The 24,993-nt window shown below is 38.5% G+C and overlaps 2 protein-coding genes, 1 non-coding gene and 2 pseudogenes across 3 annotated transcripts; 1 reads left to right on the top strand and 4 right to left on the bottom strand.

Moving 5' to 3' along the window:
* Window positions 1-689: 689 nt before the first annotated feature.
* LOC126615534 (SAGA-associated factor 11-like) lies at window positions 690-7,606 on the bottom strand (annotated as a pseudogene).
* Window positions 7,607-9,197: 1,591 nt separating this feature from the next.
* LOC126615476 (receptor-like protein kinase FERONIA) lies at window positions 9,198-10,553 on the top strand (annotated as a pseudogene).
* Window positions 10,554-11,156: 603 nt separating this feature from the next.
* Window positions 11,157-13,281, bottom strand: LOC126615533 (SAGA-associated factor 11-like). The gene is made up of 4 exons (XM_050283358.1): window positions 13,119-13,281; window positions 12,871-12,946; window positions 11,717-12,028; window positions 11,157-11,610 (listed from the first exon to the last, which is right to left on the bottom strand). Exons 2-4 carry the CDS (start codon window positions 12,919-12,921, stop codon window positions 11,428-11,430), a joined length of 546 nt encoding a protein of 181 aa, XP_050139315.1. The 5' UTR covers window positions 12,922-12,946; window positions 13,119-13,281; the 3' UTR covers window positions 11,157-11,427.
* A 92-nt stretch (window positions 13,282-13,373) lies between these two features.
* On the bottom strand, window positions 13,374-13,445 carry TRNAE-UUC (transfer RNA glutamic acid (anticodon UUC)). Its single transcript has one exon. It is a non-coding gene; the product is annotated as a tRNA-Glu (tRNA).
* Window positions 13,446-17,152: 3,707 nt separating this feature from the next.
* LOC126615528 (probable phytol kinase 3, chloroplastic) lies at window positions 17,153-20,493 on the bottom strand. Its single transcript, XM_050283351.1, has 6 exons — window positions 20,081-20,493; window positions 18,885-18,952; window positions 18,676-18,807; window positions 17,863-17,978; window positions 17,623-17,737; window positions 17,153-17,529 (listed from the first exon to the last, which is right to left on the bottom strand). Exons 1-6 carry the CDS (start codon window positions 20,426-20,428, stop codon window positions 17,352-17,354), a joined length of 957 nt encoding a protein of 318 aa, XP_050139308.1. The 5' UTR covers window positions 20,429-20,493; the 3' UTR covers window positions 17,153-17,351.
* Between the last annotated feature and the right edge of the window lie 4,500 nt (window positions 20,494-24,993).

The following is a 24,993-nucleotide window of genomic DNA, read 5'->3' as shown; positions in this document are numbered from 1 at the left end:
CAGCAAAGAACGGAAGTATGAAACATTATTGTCAACTGACTTTTGAATTCACACATGAAATGTTTCAAATTTTGATGTTTTGAATCACATTATGAAGACTACAACAGACTTTATACATCTTAATTAACAAAGCTTGGATTGGGTTTTCGTATATATGTAATAGACTTTTTAGTTAAAATGGTCCCTGATCCCTGAGATTGAAATCAACAGAAGTGGATTCTGAATTTGTCAACCATCAATCATTCTGGTCATTTCTTGAAAAATCTCCATTAAATAAGAGAACTTTAACGAAAAGCTCCCAGTACCGTTCACTTTAACAAAAAAATCATATTTTTACACTAAAAAGTCAATCCTTGTACTATTCACTTTACCCTTTATTTTGTCCTTATCCTTAAAACTCAAATTTTTCAAGCATTTTTCATTAGTTTTCCTATTAAATAAAGATAAAATGACAAAAACACCCTCAATCTTTGTCAAATCATTTTGGACTATTGTTTATTAAGTTGAGAGTATTTTTGTCATTTGGTCCTTCCTTTTTCAAGGAATGACCAAAATGATGGATTATGGACAAACTAAGGACCATTTTTATTGATTTCAAATCTCAAGGACCAAAGTGATTAGTTATGCAAATCTCTAGGACCATTTTGGCTTAAAAACCCATGTAATATAAGTTCAGCAAACAATTAGAATTTGGAAACAAAACAACTTTTATGAGATTCAGAATTATCATTCAAGATATGGTCAAGAATGTCATATAGAAGGCGCTAATTCTTCGTACCGGAACATGAATGTCATCACATAATTCCTCCGGTCATATTATATCACAGTGGAAAGTCGACTAAACCGACAGACTACTATTAAAAATTTGGCTTCAATTTCCACAAACATCACAACCTAAGCAAGTATGCAAGATCCATTGCATCCGAGTAACTTGGGGAGCTCACCAGTGCTTAAACTGTTTCATGGCTCGTCCAATGCACCATTTGAGTACTCCTCCCCAGCAACAGCGGATGTTCCATTTGATAACCGGTTTGTGCTGTTGGAATTTAAATATGTTGAGTATGTAGATGCAGGGTTTCCCCGTGAATTCTGAGTCTGTGCAGCCGTGCTACTTCTTGTCACCTTGAGGCGAGCCTTTCTACCCTGTGGTGGAGCAACAGATCACAATATCTATTAGTCTCTCGTTTAAGAACTTCACAAATAAAAACCGGGGGAATGTCTACTACATGAAGAGATGACAGATAATTACATTTCCCATACACTTCTCCAGATGAGGAGCAAACCTCCCAGCAACGATAGACCGATCACAATTCATGCACTCAAACACTTCACTGGCTACAAAAGGATGATCTGCCCAAATATGTCAACCACGTACTTGCCATTTGCTTCACCACTATTACTAGGATCAGCTACCCTCACCTGTGCTTGGGCTGAAAGCCTTGGTTCTTCTTCCTCTTCTTCAAAATTACGATCAAGACCCAACTTTGTTAATCGATGACACTCAGATGCAACATCAACAATAATTGAATAGAGGAGGTCCCCAAAAACATGAGACGAAAGCTGCAACCACAAGCCATGAAATTACGAAATTATATTGTCGACCGATTTCTACATGCACACACGAAATCGTTCAAATGTTAAGTTTTGAGGTTACATTAATCATCTTTATTCTACGTTGCCTACACTAGAAAATTCGCCAACAAAAGGAAAAAACCTATACTGCTCTGAAGTAGAAGTTTATGATAATACCAGAGGGATTGGCCTTCGAACTACATAAACATTTATTGAAAACGTAAAATCCACCAGTTTCTTCCACTATGATAATGAAACTCATATCTTTTGTTCCATCAATTTGCTCATCCATCTTGACAAAGAATTTGGTAAACGGCAGAAGACAACCCTTGTATCATGGGCATTTTCTCCTTCTCGAAAACATGTGATCATCAAACCAAAGCAAGATATCTACAACTTATTAGTACATAACCACTTAGCCATTAAAATCAATAGAGCTAGTAATTTGTTCTTCCAAAAGGTCAAGAACAGATAACTGTGAAATCATCTACAAATGGACAAAATGCATCTCATTGCATTATTTTTATCTTCATTTTTCTCTTGACAAGACAATACTCTAAACCACTCCAATTTACGAGGACAATGATATTAACTAGGCTGCAAAGGGGAGGCACAATATCATAACTATTAGATGGCAATATCATTCAGGATATTTAGTTCCTTGATTGTAGGGATGTAAATCATGTATTGATCTCTTAGAGTTGACTTCCTAGAATAGATGATTTTGCTTTGTATAAATCTTGTATATCTGTACAGATTATATGAATAAGAAAATATTCGGGATTCTCCAAGATCAACAACACAGCCCTAGCATTCTACAAACCCTAGCCGTTCCATATTTTAACATGGTATCAGAGCACTGTTTCTGGTGACTCTGAATACCCAGCCGCTTCCGCAACATCAACTAAACACCATGGGAGAACCGACAGCAAACCAAAAACCAACAGAGATGTCCATTGATATCTCAAACCTCTTTTCTTTACACCCCTCTGATCAACCTGGGAACATCTTAGTTTCCAAAACACTTCAAGGAGACAACTACAACACCTGGAGTCGTGCAATGCGAATCAGCTTGAGCGCGAAGAACAAACTTGGATTGGTTGATGGCACCATCGATCCACCACCAGAAACTGATAAACAGTTTGCATCATGGCAAAGATGCAATGACATGGTCCTTGCTTGGATCTTAAACTCTGTACACGACGATATCGCGAGTAGCGTTTCGTATTACACCTCAGCAGCAGATGTATGGGCGGACTTGCGAGACCGCTTCTCACAAGGAAACGATACACGCATCTATCAGATTAAACGAGACATTGTTGAACACAGGCAAGAACAACAATCTATCTCGGCCTACTATACCAAGTTGAAGGCACTATGGGATGAATTGGCGTCCTATCATGAACCCCCGACCTGCACCTGTGGAGGATTGAAGACGGTCAGCGACCGAGACGAGAAAGAAAGAGTGATGCAGTTCCTCATGGGATTAAACGAGTCCTATGCCGCAGTACGTGGACAAATACTACTGATGCAGCCACTTCCCGACACTCGAAAGACATACTCTCTCGTTCTTCAACAAGAGAAACAAGTGGAGGTATCTCTCAATCGTAATAATGTTAATCTACATGCCATGCACGTAACCAATAATAGGGAACCTGCGGTGCAAGCTTTTCAGACATCCAAGGGAAACACACCCTTTCAGTGTACGTATTGTGATCAGAAATATCACACTGTGGACAAGTGTTTTTACTTGAATGGTTTTCCACCTGGCCACAAATACCATGGGAAATCCGTGAAACCTCCCAACAAGAGAAAGCCTGCTGCCAACCAAGTTAAGGGGGAAGCTGAAGCCATCAAATGTGTTGAACCACGACACAAGGCAACCACTAGTGATGGTCCAAAATTTACCACAGAGGAATACAATCAAATAATGGCAATGCTTAAGAAGACCAATCTCGATGGTAATACACAACACTATGCAAATGCTACAGGTATAATCACACCCTCCTCAAATATGTCAGCATTTTCTTCACAGAAAACATTATATTGGATTATCGATAGCGGGGCCACGGATCACATATCCCCCTCATCACACTTGCTCGACAAGAAATCCTTGTCCATGTTCGAGTCCGTTCAGATGCCCAATGAAGGACAAGCGACCATTGAATCCATTGGTTCCATACGAGTTAACCCTCATATTAAACTTGATGATGTGCTACATGTACCCAATTTTCGGGTTTATTTATTATCTGTTAGCAAGCTTACTGAGGCACTCAGATGCATAGTGATTTTCTTTCCAGATTTTTGTGTGATATAGGACATGGATACGAGGAGGACGATTGGCCTGGGCAGGCGATATAATGGACTCTATTACTTGGCGCCAAAGCAAAACCCTGGCCTCATCCACAATGTTAGTCGTCATTCCAACCTTTGGCACCAACGGTTAGGTCATCCCTCCATCGGTCCTCTTCAAGTTTTGAACAAGCAAGTTCCTACGATCATGGTTGATTCTAGTCATTCATGTGATGTTTGTCCCCTTGCAAAACAAACCCGTTTATCTTTTCCGTCAAGTTTTATTTCTTCTACTGCACATTTTGATTTGATACATTGTGACACTTGGGGACCTCATCGAGTCAATTCCCATTCGGGGGCTCGCTATTTTTTAACCATTGTTGATGATTATTCTCGTTACACTTGGATCCATCTTATGCGTTTTAAATCTGAGACACAAGGGTTGTTACGTTCGTTCATTGCTTGGGTGCACACACAATTTAATTTTATGATCAAAACGATATGGGCTGACAATGGAGGTGAATTCACTTCATTGCGTTCTTTTCTTTCTAGCAAAGGCATTATTTTTCAGTCTTCTTGTCCGTCAACACCCCAACAAAATGGGATTGTTGAGCGGAAACACCGTCATCTCTTGAATGTCGGTCGAGCACTCCGCTTCCAAGCAAATTTACCATTGATTTTTTGGGGGGAAAGTACAAACTGCCTGTTACTTAATTAACCGTTTACCCACACCACTCCTCTCTCACAAAACACCGTATGAACTTTTACATCACCATCTTCCAGATTTTTCCCACCTACGAGTCTTTGGTTGTTTATGTTATGCCACAAATCTCCACCCCACTCACAAATTTGATCAACGTGCCAAGCGATGCATCTTTGTTGGTTATCCTTTAGGCCAAAAAGGTTACCGTGTTTATGATCTCGCCACTCATAAATTCACTACCTCCCGTGATGTTGTTTTCCATGAAACCATCTTTCCCTATATTACTCACCAACCTGATCATCAACCGGATACCTTAGTCTTACCTCTACCACACCAACCTGACACCTCTTTTACTCAAGACACCCATACACCCCTTTCCCCAACCCAACCATCTGTCCCTTTATCCCATACATCACCCACACCCATGCCCCTCTCCACAGATACCTCTCACCCCACCGCCACACCCACCGACACACCTCCAACACCTCCCACCGACACACCTCCAACCGACACACTCACAACTCCTCCGCCACCTGCCCTTCGCCATTCTCGACGCGTCTCCAAGCCTTCCGTAAGGCTTCAAGGGTACCATTTATATCATGTCCAACACCCCAGCGCCTCATCCTCCTCCATGTCAGGTACTCGCTATCCTTTATCTCACTATGTTTCTTATGCTCACCTCTCTCATTCGCATCGCTCATTTGCTTGTGCTATTACCACTACAGTCGAGCCCACATCCTTTGAGCAGGCTCATAGTGATCCTCACTGGAGGGCTGCAATGGACGCTGAACTTCTTGCTCTTGATCAACAAAACACATGGACCCTCACTCCCCTTCCTCCTGGTCATCGCGCCATCGGTTGCAAATGGGTCTATAAGATCAAGTACCACTCTGATGGTACTATTGAACGCTACAAAGCTCGGCTCGTTGCCAAAGGTTTTACACAACAAGAAGGTATCGATTACAAAGAAACCTTCGCTCCCGTTGCCAAATTAATCACAGTGCGCTGCTTCCTCGCCGTTGCCTCCGTACGCAATTGGTCCGTTCATCAACTGGACGTCCAAAATGCCTTTCTTCATGGTGACCTATGTGAAGAAGTCTATATGCACCTACCTCCTGGTCTTTGTCGACAGGGGGAGAACAATGTTTGTCGACTCAACAAATCCCTATACGGACTCAAGCAAGCTTCACGTACCTGGTTCCACAAATTTTCCACAGCCATCCACCAAGCCGGTTACCAACAGTCCAAGGCAGATTACTCTCTATTTACTAAGGTGCGTGGACACTCATTTACTGTTGTACTCATTTATGTTGATGACATGATCATCACAGGTAACGATGAGGTGGCCATCCACGATCTTAAGCATTTCCTTCACACCCATTTTCGAATCAAGGACCTTGGACACTTAAAATATTTCCTTGGCGTGGAGGTAGCTCGGTCCTCTCAAGGGATTTCAATCTCCCAACGAAAATACACACTTGACATACTTGATGAGGCTGGCTTACTGGGTGCAAAACCTGCAAAATTTCCCATGGAAGAACACTTGAAACTATCCTCAACGGAAGGACAGCTTCTCCGCAATGCTTCGCAGTATAGAAGACTTGTTGGGAAACTCATTTATCTCACAATCACTAGACCAGAGATTTCGTATTCAGTTCATATCCTCAGTCAGTTTATGCAACAACCGAGAAAGCCTCATCTCGACGCGGTTCACCGTCTTCTTCGTTATTTGAAGGGGGCGCCTGGACAAGGTCTCATTTTTCCTTCCAAGGGAAATTTAATATTGAGGGGTTATTGTGACGCTAGCTAGGCTCGATGTCCAATCACACGAAGATCCGTTACGGGTTATTGCATATTCCTTGGAGGTGCACCAGTGTCGTGGAAGACCAAGAAACAGTCTACTGTCTCAAGATCCTCGGCCGAAGCCGAGTATCGGGCCATGGCCTCAGCCACATGTGAACTTACATGGATGAAGGTTTTGTTAGCTGACTTACGTGTTGATCACCATGGACCGGCCAAATTATACTGTGATAACCAAGCTGCCCTCCATATAGCAGCTAACCCGGTTTTTCATGAGCGTACCAAGCATATAGAAATCGATTGTCATGTTGTTCGTGAACGGATTCAATCTGGGATTATTACGACTGCCTACATCCCTACTGGACAGCAACTAGCCGACATTTTCACCAAACCATTAGGGCAAGCTGCGTTTCAATCTCTTCTTGGCAAGATGGGTGTTCTTGACATTCACACTCCACCTTGAGGGGGAGTATTAGATGGCAATATCATTCAGGATATTTAGTTCCTTGATTGTAGGGATGTAAATCATGTATTGATCTCTTAGAGTTGACTTCCTAGAATAGATGATTTTGCTTTGTATAAATCTTGTATATCTGTACAGATTATATGAATAAGAAAATATTTGGGATTCTCCAAGATCAACAACACAGCCCTAGCATTCTACAAACCCTAGTCGTTCCATATTTTAACAATAACCAACTAGCCTAACCCACATCTTCATCTCAATGCATTTAAACACATAACAACTCAAAACCCACAAAAATTTTCCAACCCATTTTTCATACAGATTCAAACCAAAAGTTCAAAATCCCTCAACTTCTTCCGGGTCCAATACCGCAAATCCCAAATGCGAAAAGAAACAAAAGGGTGTTGCTTTGAATGTAAAAGGGGAAATACCTGAGCATCGGGAGAAGAGGACATATCATTTTCTTCATTTGGAAGCGACATGAAGGAGCTAAATGGGTTTATAAACCTACCCAAAATACAGAAAATTTATTAGAATTCATCGCCAAACAAAAGAAGAAATTGTTTTTTGAAAAGCAAATTTGATATTAAATCAATATCAATTCAGAATTTATATGTATATAGATCGTGGAATTGAATTGATTAAACTAAGAGAGAGAGAGAGAGAGAGAGAGAGAGAGAGAGAGAGAGAGAGAGAGAGAGAGAGAGACTTACTGATTGTTTCGAAGGGAGAGAGGGAAGTGATCGGAAGCTGCTCTGAGACTGATTGTTTCGAAGGGAAGTGAGCGGAGCAATTATGTATATGCACTCTAATTCCTAATAGCTTCCATTCTTTTTATATAACTAAGAAAGCGGTAAAATGCTAGAATTTTAAAAAAGTATCAAAATTGTGGACTTTTCAATTAGTTGGTAATCAATTTACGTTGGACCAAAACATGCAAAGTGAATAGCACTTTTCCAAAAAACTAATTCAGTATTATAAGGTTCTTAAAGAATTTTATATGCTTATTTAAATAAACGAATGATGTTATTTAGACATAGACAACTAATATATTTGCTCGTACACTTTCTAATAAGTGAGTATCCCATGTCCGAGTATGACTCATTTACATTAAAAAATATATCATTAAGTGTGTCAATTTTTTGTGTTAAATAACGTTAAAAAAATGAGATTCATAACTAATTTTTAAAAGCACTCTGTCTCCCGTTCACTGGGAAGCACACAAAGTTAAAAAAACCAAGCGTCCCACATATATGCAAGCATTCCTAGATGCAGGTCAAAGGCTATGACAGATTTTTCAATGTGTCAAAAACACGGTTCGATACATCAAATATCATAATACAAGTAGTTCAATATTTAAAAAAAAATTCAATTACTTATATTATGATACTTTGTGTACCGAACCGTGTTCTCGATAAACTAAGAATTTCTCCGGTTAAGGCTACCCTTCCAAGACTCCAGCAAGTCTTTCATCACTCTTTTCCACTGTTGACTTTTGAGAAAAACCTCTTTCCAATTCATGCATCCTTGACATACATATATACATATACATATATATACGTATACATATACGTATGTATACATATATTGACATATAATCCATACAATTTGGTGGAGTAGGAGATAAAATCATGCATCAGAAAACAGACTGATCATCGACAGAGAGAAATGGAGAGAAGCCAAAATGGTGAAGCTTTCGTAATACCCAAATTACCCGCCTCCTTTTAAGATTTAAAAACGATATACAAAAGAGACCACATAGTGAAACTGTGGATGGCTATGTTCATTATATTTCAAAATATACTTTAATAAAAAACAATAATATTTAAATAAGTAAAATTATAAAAATAATAATTAAAAAGAGCTAATTATCACACATGTGTAGGCATATGGCGAGAGAAAAGTAATAAAGCGAATAATCAGTTCTGATTATCAAGTTTGTAAGGCGAAGATATGTTAATCTGAAATGGATGGACAAGTAGGTTCACTAATAGGAAGGACACAAGTATTTTCCCAAATGAATATACCTACTTGATTAGGTTCAAAATAAAAATTGGCCATATATTATAGGGAGTTTTAACGAAAAGTCCGCAGTACTGTACACTTTAACGAAAAATCACATTTTTACACTAAAAAGTCAAACCTGGTACTATTCATTTTACTCTTTATTTTGTCCTTATCGTTAAAACTCAAAGTTTTCAAACCTTTTTCATTAGTTTTCCTTATATTTTATATGGTTAATTAGTAAAGTTTTCAGCTAAATAACCTTATTTTTTGTACTCACAGAATTGCAATAACTCTCCATGCCAGTTTTCAACTTCACCACCGGTGTACACAACGTTGTCCAAGTAACGATGGTATCTCACAACTGGCCCAGCAAACATCACACTCACCTCCGCAGGCGACCACTACTACATCTGCAGTTTTAGCAGTCACTGCCAGGAAAGCATGAAGCTAGCCGTCACCGTATCCAGTACTTCCCCAAAACCGCTATTGTCAAGAACTATCTCCCTCGTCTTTGATGAAGTTTTTGTCATACTTGTTTTATCTCTCCTCCTAGGATTCTTCCAAGATATGTTCCAATGATCACGAGGAAAAGTCCAGTCCTTCGACTCCAACCATGGGAAGACAAAGTCAACAGAGACTCCGGGATCACCTTTACCGCCTTATATGTGTCGTTACTTTCCACTGGCTGAGATTAAAGCCGCCGCCCAAAACTTCAACGATACTTTCGTTATTGGGGTTGGCGGGTTTGGCAATGTGTACAAAGGAGGCATTGACGGTGGTGTCACTCCTGTTGCTATCAAACAGCTGAGACCAGAGTCATCACAGGGGGCCCGCGAGTTCAAGACGGAAATCGAGCTGCTTTCCCAACTCCGCCACTGCCACTTGGTTTCACTCATTGGTTACTGCTCAGATAATGGCAAGATGATCTTGGTTTACGATTACATGGTACGCGGCACTCTCGGTGACCATCTCTATCACATTGGTAACCTTAAGCCTCTTCCTTGGGAACAACGACTCCAAATTTGTATTGGCGCAACGCGAGGGTTGCACTACCTTCACAGTGGCGCCAATGGCTCCATTATTCACTGTGATGTTAAGAGCACAAATATTTTATTGGATGAGAAAATGGTCGCCAAGGTTTCAAATTTCGGGTTGTCAAAAATGGGCACGAACAACACATCCAAAACGCACATCAGCACGGTGGTGAAAGGTAGTTTCGGGTATCTAGATCCGGATTACTTCTGACGTCAATAGCTGACTGAGAAGTCTGATGTGTACTCATTTGGAGTAGTTTTGTGGGAGATACTGTGTGCAAGGCCAGCTCTTCTGCATACGGTGGAAACTAGGCAAATCAACCTTGCTGAGTGGGCCAAGAGTTGTCATGGAGACGGGACACTTGACCAAATCATTGACCCAAATGTGAAGGGTAATATTGAAGTCGAGTGCTTGAACAAGTTCGTTGAGATTGCTATAAGTTGCTTACATGATAAAGGAATCGAACAACCGTCAATGAATGATGTTGTGAGGGGCCTTGAGTTTGCACTGCAGCTTCATCAAAAGAGCATTGGAAGTAAGGTTGACAATGGGGTTGCCTTTACCAATGACAGGGGCGACAAAACCAGTAGTACCGAGCAAAGTTGTGCTCCTAATGAATCCAAACAATAAATATCTATGACAATCTTTTCTGAGATCAACGAAACGAATGAAAGATGATGAGCAGCATTTTACGAAATGTGAGCAATATTCTCAAAATGATATCTCGATTGGGTATATTGTTGGAAAATATTAGTATTTAGATTTGTTTTAATGTTTGGTTTTTGGAGCTAGCCCATTAATATAGAGTTTTGTTCCCTTGCCTATTTGAGTTAGGTTATTTTCTATATATATATATATATATATATGATCATTTGTAGCTCTATAAAATAATAAGTCAATCACAATGTAATCCTTAGTGATTTGTAGCCGTCATTCTTTATTTTCGGTTAATAAACTTATATTCATTTGATATTCGTCTGTTCATCCGTTTGTTAGTTTGTTCATCATGTACTCTGATTTTCAACCTATATGACATTGGGTGACACTCAGATGCAACATCAACAAAAATGGAAGCCGAAAATGCAACAAGAAGCCAGCATGGAACGGAAGTCTGAAACACTTACTGGCAACTGACATTTGAATTCATACATGAATTGTTTCAAATTTTGATGTTTTGAATCACATTACGAAGACTACAACAGACTTTAGCCATTGTAATTAACAAAGCTTGGATTGGGTTTTCTTATATATGTAATATATAAGTTCAGCAAACAATTAGAATTCAGAAACAAAATCAACTTTTATGAGACTCAGAATTATCATTCAAGGTACGATCAAGAATGTTATATACACGGTGCTCTTCTTCGTACTAGAAAACGAATGTCATCACATAATTCCTCCGGTCATATTATATCACAGTGGAAAGTGGACTAAACCAACAGACTGCTATTCGAAATTTGGCTTCCATTTCCACAAACATCACGACCTAAGCAAATATGCAAGATCCATTGCATCCAAGTAACTTGGGGAGCTCACCAGTTCTTAAACTGTTTCATGGCTCTTCCAATGCACCATTTGAGTACTCCTCACCAGCAACAGCGGATGCTCCATTTGATAATCGGTTTGTGCTGTTGGAATTTGAATATGTGGAGTATGTAGATGCAGGGTTTCCCCGTGAATTCCGAGTCTGTGCAGCCGTGCTACTTCTTGTCACTTTGAGGCGAGCCTTTCTACCCTGTGGTGGAGCAACAAATCACAATATCTATTAGTCTCTCATTTAAGGACTTCACAAATAAAAACCGGGGGAATGTCTACTACATGAAGAGATGACAGATAATTACCTTTCCCATACACTTCTCCAGATGAGGAGCAAACCTCCCAGCAACGATAGACCGACCACAATTCATGCACACAAACACTTCACTGGCTACAGAAGGATGATTCTGCCCAAATATGTCAACCACATACTTGCCATTTGCTTCACCACTATTACTAGGATCAGCTACCCTCACCCGTGCTTGGGCTGAAAGCCTTAGTTCTTCTTCCTCTTCTTCAAAATTACGATCAAGACCCAACTTTGCTATTCGATGACACTCAGATGCAACATCAACAATAATTGAATCGAGGAGGTCCCCAAAAACATGAGACGAAAGCTGCAACCACAAGCCATCAAATTACGAAATTATATTGTCAACTGATTTCTACATGCACACACGAAATCTTTCAAATGTTAAGTTTCGAGGTTACATTAATCATCTTTATTCTAGGCGTTGCCTACACTAGAACATTCGCCAACAAAATGAAAAACCCTATACTGCTCTGAAGTAGAAATTTATGATAATACCAGAGGGATTGGCCTTCGAACATCCCATACCTAAACATTTATTGAAAACGTAAAATCCACCAGTTTCTTCCACTATGATAATCAAACTCATATCTTTAGTTCCATCAATTTGCTCATCTTGACAAAGAATTTGGTAAATGGCAGAAGACAACCCTTGTATCTTGGGCATTTTCTCTTTCTCGAAAAGATGTGATCACCAAACCAAAGCAAGATATCTACAACTTACTAGTACATAACCACTTAGCCATTGAAATCAACAGAGCTAGTAATTTGTTCTTCCAAAAGGTCAAGAACAGATAACTGTGAAATCATCTACAAATGGACAAAATGCATCTCACTGCATTAATTTTATCTTCATTTTTCTATTGACAAGACACTACTCTAAACTACTCTAATTTACGAGGACGAGGATGCGAACTAGGCTGCAAGGGGGAAGCACAATGTCATAACCAACCGGCCTAACCTACATCTCCATCTCAATGCATTTAAACACATAACAACTCAAAACCCACAAAAATTTTCCAACCCATTTTTCATACAGATTCAAACCAAAAGTTCAAAATCCCTCAACTTCTTCCAGGTCCAATACCGCAAAACCCAAATGCAAAAAGAAACAAAAGGATGTTGCTTTGAATGTAAAAGGGGAAATACCTGAGCATCGGGAGAAGAGGACATATCATTTTCTTCATTTGGAAGCGACATGAAGGAGCTAAATGGGTTTATAAACCTACCCAAAATACAGAAAATTTATTAGATTTCATCACCAAACAAAAGAAGAAATTGTTTTTTGAAAAGCAAATTTGATATTAAATCAAGAATATATAAGTATACAGATCGTGGAATTAAATTGATTGAACTAAGAGAGAGAGAGAGAGAGAGAGAGAGAGAGAGAGACTTACTGATTGTTTTGAAGGGAGAGAGGGAAGTGATCGGAAGCTGCTCCGAGACTGAAGGTAGAGAGGGAAGTGATGCCAAATCGATGGAATTGGGATTTTGAGGAAGGAGAACGGAGGGTGATACACTGCGACGCGCTTGCTTCTGTTATTCACTTCAACCTATCATAACATGCCATCTGGTCCCGAATAACTAAATTTCACCTATCGTTGCAAGCCATCTGGCCAAAAGTGGAAAAAATAATCTGAAAATACAAAAAGTTCCGTTGCCGGGAATCGAACCCGGGTCTCCTGGGTGAAAGCCAGATATCCTAACCGCTGGACGACAACGGATGTTGTTTATAAGTTGACAACTCATTAGTTTCTTATGCCTAATCTCACTTCAAAGAAAAGAGGACCTTTTAATTACTCACAATACTAGATCGTCCCAACGAAGAGATTTACAAATCACAATCCCCAGGTCAATCGCATCTTATTAGACCCTAGTTCGTCGGTCAGCGTTTTACCCCTACAGCTTGAGCCAACCAAAGCAGAAGTTAAGGCCAAAATATTTACCAAAAGGACAGAAAGGTTTAAGACAACCTCAAAACTATAGAGTCATCCAAAATCATCAGCAATTCCTAAACTCAAGCCATTTTAATTATTGCCCCAACTGCCATTTTATTTGGGTTGCCGCAAATTTTACTGTCTACTTAATTAAAATTTTTGGATTGAAATTTTCTTGTTCCAAGCGATAATATATGAAAAATAAAATCTCAAATACCAAAAATCACTTTTAACCACTTGATTTATATGTTTTTTAATTTAACATATTTTGTGCATTGAACTTTGCGTCACATCAAAATTGGTCGAGAAAACAAAAAATTGTCTAGAGTGTGAATTGATTGCCTAATAACAAAAGTAAGCTTGCATCCGTCGCATTGGCAACTAATGGAGGCCTAGTAGGTCAAAACAAGAGTAGCTTGAATTTTCAAAATCTAAATTTTAAGTGGTAAAGTGAAAAATTAGATTGGAGTGTGAATTGCTTCTATCAATAATCTTAACTACATAATTCGTCCAAAGAAAAACCAAGCATGGGAATAGAAAAAGTGGTTTTTCTAATTACGATTTCCCTGCACATTCAAAACCTGGCAAATATTCACTCTTGTGCGAGTTTGATCTCCACGATTCTTCTCCTTCCTAACAATTAACTATATAACACTAACGATATCGTTCTACTAAAAAAAAGGTTGGCAAATTGATATCCAATAGATATATCACGATAATAAAGTAAATATATCAAAAGATTCATAATTACATTGGATACTCGTTGGCCATATACGACAAGAGTAGTGCTATCTATACACGTATTTTTATTTATGACACATTCCTCTCAATTTCGATCATCGAATCAAATTAATTAAAAAAAAATCAATTACAAATATTTAACAAAAAAAATAAAAAATAAAAATAAAAATGTAAATAGCACGATACATGCCACAATCATAAGATTCATAAATATCAATTTCTACTATCACTGCCTTATTTTGAAATACACAGTGAGGACATGACAAGTAGATTCTTAGCCAATTAAGTCCAAAGTAAACGCCAACTAAAAGGCTTTCAAAAATATTGGGCTGAGAATGATGGACCCACTAACCCATAAAATTCAACACAAAAAACAAGATTTGGATTAAGAAATCCTGGCCCACCAGGCCCATAACATTCTTGAAATGTTGTCACTTGTCACTTGTCACACCCCAAAAACTGTTAATGAGACATTTTTACCATTCGACGATTTTGTTCTTATATGCAGTAGTCATACACTTCACACTTCCAACCAAAAAAAGCAGCTCACATTTTTAATAATATTCTTCTTTACTAAGTAAGAGTTTAACTTTTGCATATGGCGAATTCAACACAAGGTTATTATAGTTGATTGGTTATGAGTCTTAATTTACCCTTTAGGGTAATGTATTGTTGTATTTAGAAGAAGAAACTATTCTTTTGTGTGACCGTAACATTATCAAACATTTTCTTATTACATGTGAATTAGTAGCATACACAACGAAGGAAGCAGCATACACAACATGACCACGTGATGGAGAGATTTCTTAGTGTGTTTGAAACACGATCCGGTACACCAATGATCATAATACAAGTAGTTGAATATTTAAAAAAAGAAATTTCTAACCATTTGTATTAGGAATAGTCCATGTGCTTCATACATCCGGTCAATTTGATTCCTATGTTTTCAATTTGGCCAAAAATGTAATGACATAACCCAGTCAACTTCGTCTTCGCTTATCTTTCAAAATCTTTGTTTACTTTCTAAGAAAACTGTAATCTTAAAAATTATTGTGTAGCTGATTTGCAAGCCTGCAAATAGATGTCCACAAGACTATATGTTGCAAAATATTTTAAAGTCTCGTCGTCGTTGATCATCTGATCTTGCGTGCATTTAATGGATTTACAGTGAAATTACACTTTGGTCTCAATTTTAATAGATTGTCTAGGATTGGCTTATTGAGGTAAATACGATGACCAATTTGGCTAAATTAGAAACACAAGCACCAAATTGACCGATAAGTAAAACGCTTGATCATTTTAACATTTAAGTCTTTATATTATGAAATTTAATGTACCGAGTCGTGTTCTCGACTCACTAAAAAATTTCTCCATGTGACGGTTCCAAATCATTTCGTTACTGATGAGAAATTTTTAGTTGTGATGGGAACACATGTAGTACACCAAGTGTTTTTATGTAAGTGGTGGAAATTTTTATTTTTTAAGTTATTAACTTTTTAACACATATATTCCACAATTTATATAGTGATACGTTGTGTATCATCTCGTGTAATGGTCATACTGACAAATCTCTCGTTGCTGATAGGCATAAAAAATAAACCACCAATACAGCTGTATAGTCGCAATAACTTAGCAAGCAAGAGAGATTAGAAATTCAGAGATGAGGATGGTGACAGAAGCAGGACCATGGGCACCTTCCATGGCTCCTACGGCTTCTTCCCCACAAGACCAAGACGGGATTCGCACCTTGCTCGACAGGCACTACGCCTTGCATGGAGAGGTCATGATGGTGGTTGTGATTCTTCTGTTTGCTGCCTTCATTTTCTGCCTTCTCGTGTTTTCCCGTTTCCGGCGAGCGAAGAATCGTCATCCGCGATCTTCGCTCAATGAAGACTCCAACGTCGTTCGGAAACCGTGTAGTTGTTTTTCATCATGGTTTATGAAAAGGAGGGCAGATGAACATGGTGCAAGCTCAACAGAATTGCCATTAAGGAGGTGTAGTAGTGAAGTTGCAAGAAACCCTAGTTGATAACGTTGCGGTTTCAACCCACCTTTTTTTTTCCTGTTGCACGCGCTTGTTTATTTCTAGCCTTTGGATCGAATATATCGAACCAGAATAAGCGTGTAGAAATGAACAAAAATGTGCAGAAGGAGAAAAATGGCGTGCGGATATCATTCATGTTGTACTCAGAGAACTTTGCGTAGGAGATTTGGTGTCTGGGCTTTGTATGGCTAACATGTAATCGGGGATGTGGTTCTGATGAGAGCCTTCCATATCGGTATCACTGTAAAATGTCTCTTTAACCCCTACAGCTTGTCTAAAGTAGGCTTATATATCTGTGTATATATATGGTCCGAATTGTCAACCATCCACCTAAATATCTTTCTATTTTCATTCATGTTTTCTGGTATTATTTCGCTAAATTCATCTGCCTCCTTTGAGTTAGTAAAATGATTGATATCGAAAACTTCTTTCAAAACTTCGCCTCTCATCATGTCGAAGAACTTTGTTTCGGTTTTTTATGCTCCTGCTACATGTATCTGTGATCTAAGCATTTTCTGGAACTCAAAAATGCTTAAACCAGAGTGGAAGATTGTGCAGCAAACATTTTCCGTTGATTTCTGGGCTAAATTAAGACTACATAGAACACATACAGAAAATGCATCGATACACGCTGAATGCTTCAGATTGCAAGAAGAAACAGAGTTTTATTATTCATGCAGGAATGTTAAGTGATTTGCAATGTCTAGAATTTTCACGAAAGAGAATCGCAGTTTCATCGTTTATTGATACAGCAGTATTGTTACATATAGTCAAGCTAATAAACTATGCTAGAGTACACATACAATACAACACCCAACCAAGTTGGCCAACGGCAACTGATGCTTGTTCCCCGAACTTGGCTTCATCGATTTTCCTAATTTGGCTGCTATTTACAAGGGTTCCCCGTATCAGAAAACCAAACTGCCAACTAACACAGAAGTAAGTGAAACTGTTAGGTTGTCGTCAAGCTCAGTGCTTATGGGAAGAGATTCTACCAGTGCCGAGGCAAGAGACACAACCAAGAAACCCAAAACCATGCCCCAACTTTCCTGAACAAACCCGAAGCTGGAGAAATAGTGCATGTACCTGTCACAGCATTACCAATTGTTAAGAAACATCCTAGATTCTGATATTCAATCCAGGTCTGAAAGAGCAGAAAAGTAAACCAGCAAAAGCTACCCGATAGATGTTAAAAAACCAGCAGATGCCATTGCAACACTACCGGCTATAGATTTGCTTCTGTTGTATGGAATTTTCCGAGTACCAAACCGCCTACCAACAATGTCAGCTAAACCTGAAGCAATCAAGTGATAGAAATTTGAGAGAAGTCCTGAGCAGCTCTGCTGTGAGATCTAGTGTTTTATTAAAAAAAAGAAGTCCAAGAGAACAGAATGGACAAACTGAATCAATTAGATGTACCATCTCCAGCGCACAAATTGCATATAAGAGCAATTGCAATAGGAGAAGTTCTCCAATAGATTAGACAAGCCAAAGTTATTGTCGTGGCATAGTACAGTGGTCCCTTAAGAAGTTCCCTGATGCATAAAGTAAAGGTTAATTAAAAAATCATGTTAGTTTAGGTAATCAACCAATGGCAATAGGCATCGAACAAAATTTGTTTTTTGCCTTTGCTCATACATAGCTTTGTACAAATTTTGGTTCCCGCTAGCAGGTATCGCAAATTAGGTGGCCAACGAAGTAGTAAATAACCAAAACCTATTCCTTCTGTTGGCCAATGAGATGAAGCAATTTTTACTCTGGTCAAGCTAAGTTTTTTAGGAATTGCGGCATGAGATACTTGGGTCTTCCATCCGTAGTCTCTGTGTTAAATTATGGGATCCAGTTGTGAAGAAAGTAGAGAAGAGATTGAAAGGATGGTAGACTATAAATTTTATTGGATTTGAGTTCGGGCATTATGTTGATTATCATCTCTCTCTTTACAGTTCTACGCAAAGTTACAAACACATCGGAAAAACTAATGAGACATTTCTTTTGGAATGTTTTGGTGAAGGGAAAAGAGGTCATATGGTAAGTTGGGAACTGAAACTTACCGCTACATTTGTCCCTGTTTTTTATATTATGTTAATAAAAATTATTTTGTTTTTCATAAAAAGATGGGGTCAAGTAGCTGGGTTACTTCACAGCAAATTAGCAAGGAACTCTCTAAAAAGGATCATGGCAGAGATATTAGACTTGACATGGTTGAAGTAACAGATCGTTCAAAACCACTACCTGTAGTCTCCGTATCTGCTCATTGATTTCACTGTGGCTTCATCTTTCCATATTCCGAGTCCCAATAGAAGCATTCGGAAGATATTGAGGCCTGGAGTAAGACATGCTAAAAATGCTCCTCGAAGGCCAGAACTGCAATTGTACATAGTAGCTACTATTGAGCAGATTCATGAAGAAAAGTATTATGACCTTTTTAGTCGAGAGAGTACCTGAACAGTGGCCAGCAAAGCATGAAAACTAGGCCAATGCTTACGTGCACAAGCTTTCTATTGAGTTTCTACATGAGAAAAAGTAACTGAATTCAAATGGACAGGCTTCCAAGACAAGTTAAATTGAGAAGGTTATGATCGACCACTTTGAATTATAATAAAACGTTATAACGATTAAATTGAATCCAATGTAAAGATTTTGCCCATCAAAATACGTATATTGGAGCAGAACCCAAGCTAGGATCAGATACCCTTCTCCTCTATCTGAACTGAAGAAGGCAAAAAGCCAAGCAAAAGTCTTAAAGTAATAAATTTACAAGACCAATGTATCATAATCAGGTTCTGACACAATAATTTGAAACCAATGCAAGCTATGTAGTATTATGTGCACATTTATGCTTAGAGGCCCCGAATAAAGCTGAGAATTTGATCAATGACGTACTGCATTAGACAAAACTGTAAGGCCTGATACAACTCCTGGATTGTAAGACCATCTAGTACATCCCATTCTCAACTGATCACTCCCTTGTTTGGGGTATAATGATCCATAGCATAAAAACGATACAACAAATCTAATTGCAATCATGCTATCAAAAGATGGTAATAGATAAGAAAATCTGAAAGTATTTTCAGCATGGATAACTACCATACAGAACCCCTAAACACTAACTGATCAAGTTTTTACGAAGTCATTCTTTAGTCTTAACTGTTAGAATGTGAAGAACATCCCAAAACCAATTGGCAATGCGCAAAGAGGCTTAAGATCAGTTAAACTATCATCCAAGACTACAATTCCGGGACGCGGGATTCACACTCTCAACATTAGCTATTGCTTATACCAACTACATTCACTTTTGCTGCATGAGGCATGCTTTCGGTCCACTCTTCGCATCCATGGCGGCTTTAGTGGAACAACCAAGTACACTTCTTTGATACTCAAATATCAAACAGCCTCATTTGGAAATTGGAAGTGATTAGTCATTAGTGCACTAATTCAAAAGTGTTAAAAATTTCAACTTTTAACCCATTTGTGTTACAGTTCTTAATTGTCAGCAAAAAGATCAGTACTTTCCTACAAATCAATCAAAACCCAACAAAACCCACCAAGGCTAAGACCAAAAATAGCGTTCCCAAATAGAAACAGTACTAAAATACGTATAAAATAAACATTATACGATTAAAGATGGGATTTTGACCTGGTCGAAGATCCCACGCTTGGCGGTTTCTTCCCACAACAGCAGGAAGAAAAGAGCAACGCCGCCTGCAATGAAGGCGGCGCAAATATCAGCAACCACAGGGTATTCTGGAAGCATAGTGGCGGGAGCTGACGTCAGTTGGCGGCGGCCCGACGCTTGGAGATTGTTGTGGTGAGTGGGAATCTGAGTGAGCCAGCGAGAAGAGAGAGGGTGGAAGTGTCTGAAATTGATTTGGGAAGAAGAAGACCGAGTCTGGACGTAGAAGACGAACTTGGAAGGCGGCCTACCTGGCAGAGGAAGGAAGGAACTTGGCCTGGTTATGCCTTCTATGGCAAGGCAGGAGTGCATCTCTGCATCTCTGCTCCAATGAAAGGCTCTGAACTTGCGTCTCTTCACTGGCACTTGCTTTATTTTAATAAAACAATTTGTTTTTTAGAGTAAACTGCCGATTTGCCCCCTGAACTATCACCCAACTTTCGATTTGCCCCCTGAACTTTTTAATTGGAAAATTAAGGACTTAAACTAATTTTTTTGGCCAATTTGCCCCCTGCTGTTAATTTTTCATTCATTCCATCCAAATTTCTGTTAAATGGAAGCATATGCACAACATGTGTGGATAGTTCGGTCACTTCATTCTTTAAAATAATTGAAAACTTTAGATTTCTAAAATATAAACCTATGCAAATATGTGTGATTATATAGCTTTTCTGTCTGAAGGTCTAGTGAAATGACGCTTTTGTCCACAAATGAGAGTTACGTGGTTTGCACATGATAAGAGTTAACGTTAATTTGGATGAAATTTATGAAAAACTAACGGTAGGGGGGAAATTGGCCAAAAAAATTAGTTTAAGTCCTTAATTTTCTAATCAAAAAGTTCAGGGGGCAAATCGAAAGTTGGGTGACAGTTCAGGGGGCAAATCGGCAGTTTACTCTTGTTTTTTATCACTTTGACTATGAATATTTTTCTTAAAATACCAAATAATATCGGAATAAAAATAAACTCGTTAAATAATATTTAATAATCTAATTATCATAATTTACATTATTTGGTTTATAAAATTCAGTTTATCAATTTGGTCTCTTTATCATTTGGTTTACAAAAGAGGAACAATTGACAAATTTACAAACCAAATAATGTAATTGTTGATAATTGGATTATTACTTAAACGTTGATTAACGTGTTTATTTCGTATTGATGACACATCATTAGGTTTGTATATTTGGTCTAAAATTTTGATCACTCTATCATTACCCGCTAAATAATATGCTTTGACTAAATTTTTTGACAAAAAAATAACGGAAGTGGTGCGTCTAAATTGAAATGGAGTTGAGCGGTAAATTGTTTTTTAGCTTGAGTAGTGTTTGCTCACTCCTAGTATAGTCCAAGTAGTATGTATATAAATTTCCCTTTTTTCATCGAGGAAATTATGTACTATTGTTTTAATAAGAGAAAATAGCAATAAACAATTGTTATTTAAAAAAAAAAAAATAGGGACAAGGATCCTCTTCTCTTTATGGGAATCCGGGGATCAATCAATCGTATTCATTCATTGTATATCGTACGATCAGTTTTCGTTAAATACTATTTATATTTAATTTTAAATTAAAATTGTAAAATAATTTTTAACTACACGATATACCATGAACGAACACAAATTTCTCAACATCTCATCCGACAAAAAAATATTTTGAATCTGAACCAACCGAAGTAAATCACTCCATATAATAGAACATGTGCTCCTTCATAACAAACCTAGTAGTTGTTTGTTCCTCCTAATCTAAGTTCGCTTTTCCTTCTCTCTCTTGCTCTGCAATCTCTCTCTCTTGTGCCATCTTCCTTTCCCTTCACCAATGGTACTACTCAATCCCTCAACCATCTCTTGTCTCTCTCAATTCTCATACGATAGAATCAACAAGTATGATACCAATTCAATTAGATCTGATAGGATCTAAATAGTTTGGTCAGTCGCAGCAGTACGATATTGTTGTTTCTCATCTGAGATCATCCAAAATCATTAGAACTGACAACCCCTTCCAGAAACCATCAGTCTGGTCTCGTTTGGTTGTCACAATTTTATTAAGAATAATCGAACAAAACCAAAATCGTCCATGCATGGTAGCTCTTTGGTCAGTGGTTGAGCAGCGGTGGTAGGGTGAACCTTAACATGGCCACTCCCTTCTAAATATGTACACAAATTTTTAGAGTTAAGAAATTAACAAACCTCGAATTAAAGGGTTTAAGCTTTAAGTTATGTTACCTTATTAATGTAAAATTTATGTAGCAACATTTATACGTAGGAGATGTTACCTACATTGTCAGAAGTGGATGTTAGAATACCCCAATGATCCCTCACTCGCCACATAATCCAGCTACTAAGTCCTGGAGGTGGAGAACAGAAAGTGTGAGGGACAAAAATAATGATTTATTTAAAACCTTTGGTTTTTGTAACATAGTCACTCCTCATTGTAAAACCCGTATAGCTTCCAAAATCATACTACGTATAAGTATGAAAACCAAAGTAAATTGTATAAAAGCAATTATGCTAAGGGTATGGGTAAATCACAAATATCTCAACAACATAATATAATATGCTCATCTAAATTATGCGGACACACAAACGCATGCATAAAGTAGCTATATAAACAGACTGGTATAATAATCTACTTTTTAGTACTACATAAACATGAAGCTAGTGTTAAACGTGTCAAATACAAGTCTTAGATGCAAAAGAAATTAGTGCAGTCTGGCACCTACAATGGATCCATTATAAGCGTAACTGTGTGATGTGAACCTACACATGAAGTTGGTCCTGGCACAAACAAGTACTATAAACATCAATGCAAGCATACATGATGACCAAATAAAGTATGTATCATCATGCCATCATAATTTCATAGATATTAACATCATCCAATAATACTTGTATTTATAAGTAAAAGCATGACAGAATGTAAAAACACCTTACCAATGCAGTTATGAAAACTGTTGATGCACAAAATCAGTGAGGACTTTGGTACAACAGAAAGTGTCAAGTTTGTGACCTTCGCTAGATTACTCCGGTCACTAGTGTGGATAAGTATGTAAATGGATAAAGACAGGGAAGCAAACACAAGATGTACGTGGTTTACCCAGATTGTCTACGTCCACGGAGTATAGGAGTTCTCATTAATTGTGAAGGGTTTACACAAATACATAGGTTCAAGCTCTCTTTTAGTGAATACTAGTGAATGATTTAGTACAAATGACATTAGGGATTATTGTGGGAGAATGATCTCCTTTTATAGAAGAGAGTTTCTAGCTTTGTTATGGCCTTGACACGTGTCATATTGTGATTGGCCTTTGATGTTGACACGTGTCGCCCTGTGATTGGCCTCTTGGTGTTGACACGTGTTACGTTATGATTGGCCATCTTCTGGGTCCTTGATGGTATAACGTTGATTGGTGCTCCGTAGTTTTGGGATTGGTTAAGTATGGTACAAACAGTGCTCCCCTAAGTTCCCAAGTGAGGGAAGCTTCTCGGTTAGGGACTTACAAGATCCAAGCCGCTGAGTAATCACGAAACTTCTAAATACCGAAGTGTGGTATCGTCTTCACTTGCCTTATCTATCTCATAGGTAGATGTGGCATCTTCTCTGGAAGTACTTTTCCTCCATCCAGGGGTGGTATCTTTAACCGGTGGAGATGCACAAGGTAATGTATCAATTTGACTTGAAGCTTACTTGTAGTTTTAGGCTTGGTCAAACGTGATACAAATCATGTAGTAGGAGTCCTCCAAGTCGCCGAGCTAGGAGATTTACCGAAAAAGGTGATAGACAAGGTAAGCACTCAGAGTTCCAAGCAATCAGTCCCAGATCAGAAGTTTGATTTCGAGTTCCGGCTGATTGTTCTCATTCTCCCTATCTTGCAGGCAGCAAGAAGGATAAAAAGAAGAAAAAGGAGAAGAGATGATATGAGATACTTTTGCTTTTGAAGAAGTAACTTTCCACAGGCTTATTCTTGAACTGGGTTGGAGGGTTTTCTGGTTTCCTCCAGAGTATAAGGCCGACTCAAGAATTTGAGGGTCAAAACAAGTCCATCAAATCTAGAGTACGTTCGACCTTGATGATATGGGATACTTTTACTGTTGACAAAGTAGTGGATGTATCGGCACGTGTTCTGTTACGCTTGTCTCCACATGCTTCCTTGTATCCTTCTCACTTGCCCTATATGTTCCTCAAGCAGATGTGGTATTTTCTCTGGAAGCATAAGATGTTGAAGATGAGTACTCGAGAGCAATGTCAGGTAAGTAATCAGGCAAGGGGTTCCAGGCAGTCAATTCCTGACTGGAAGCTTAATTCAAAGTGCTGACTGATTGCTTTATTTCTCCTTGTCTTGCAGGTAAGAACAAGGGCAAATGAAAAGACAGGGAAAAAGCATGATATTGGATACTCTTACTTTTGACCCTGATGATATGAGATACTCTTACTCTGGTGTGGCTGATTTGCATAGGTATTATTGGGGGGGGGAAGAAAGCTGAGTATTTCGAGAGGCTTCGTTGAGAGTGCCCTCTTAGATATGAGGAAGGGTTAAGTATTTTTGCAGGTTTGCCTGTCCGTAGAGGATGAAGGTCGACATACATAGGAGTCTCCCTAACAACAAGTAGTAATGTTATTCCTTTACCTTTCTTGATCATAGTAAATTAGTAATGTAGTGGGAGCTGCAAGCTTCAAGTGTTTTAACTTTGTCAAAGCACTTTGAAAAAGTGGTTAGTGGTATCTGGAAAGCTGATGTTGCGTGTAAAGATTGCAGACAAATTTTATCCAAGGAAATATAGCTTTCGAAGTTCGAAGAACGGTGCTTCTTCAGTTTTCGAACAAGCAATCATGTTGGGGATCTGACTCTTGAGATTTAGAGAGCGGTGCCTCTTCGATTT

Source organism: Malus sylvestris, chromosome 3 (assembly GCF_916048215.2).
Source record: "Malus sylvestris chromosome 3, drMalSylv7.2, whole genome shotgun sequence".
NCBI classification, from domain to species: domain Eukaryota; kingdom Viridiplantae; phylum Streptophyta; class Magnoliopsida; order Rosales; family Rosaceae; genus Malus; species Malus sylvestris.
The sequence above is the reverse complement of the archived record's forward strand: the minus strand, read 5'-3'. Positions and strand labels throughout refer to the sequence as shown.

Coding starts and splice junctions, on each gene's coding strand:
- LOC126615528 (XM_050283351.1), bottom strand. CDS start 20,428: ATGCACTCCTGCCTTGCCATAGAAGGCATAACCAGGCCAAGTTCCTTC. Junction 18,808..18,884: donor CTTTGCTGGCCACTGTTCAG/GTACTCTCTCGA, acceptor GTACAATTGCAG/TTCTGGCCTTCGAGGAGCAT. Junction 17,530..17,622: donor GGTTTTTTAACATCTATCGG/GTAGCTTTTGCT, acceptor ATGCTGTGACAG/GTACATGCACTATTTCTCCA.
- LOC126615533 (XM_050283358.1), bottom strand. CDS start 12,921: ATGTCGCTTCCAAATGAAGAAAATGATATGTCCTCTTCTCCCGATGCT. Junction 12,029..12,870: donor CCTCTTCTCCCGATGCTCAG/GTATTTCCCCTT, acceptor TTGTGGTTGCAG/CTTTCGTCTCATGTTTTTGG. Junction 11,611..11,716: donor TGGAGAAGTGTATGGGAAAG/GTAATTATCTGT, acceptor GCTCCACCACAG/GGTAGAAAGGCTCGCCTCAA.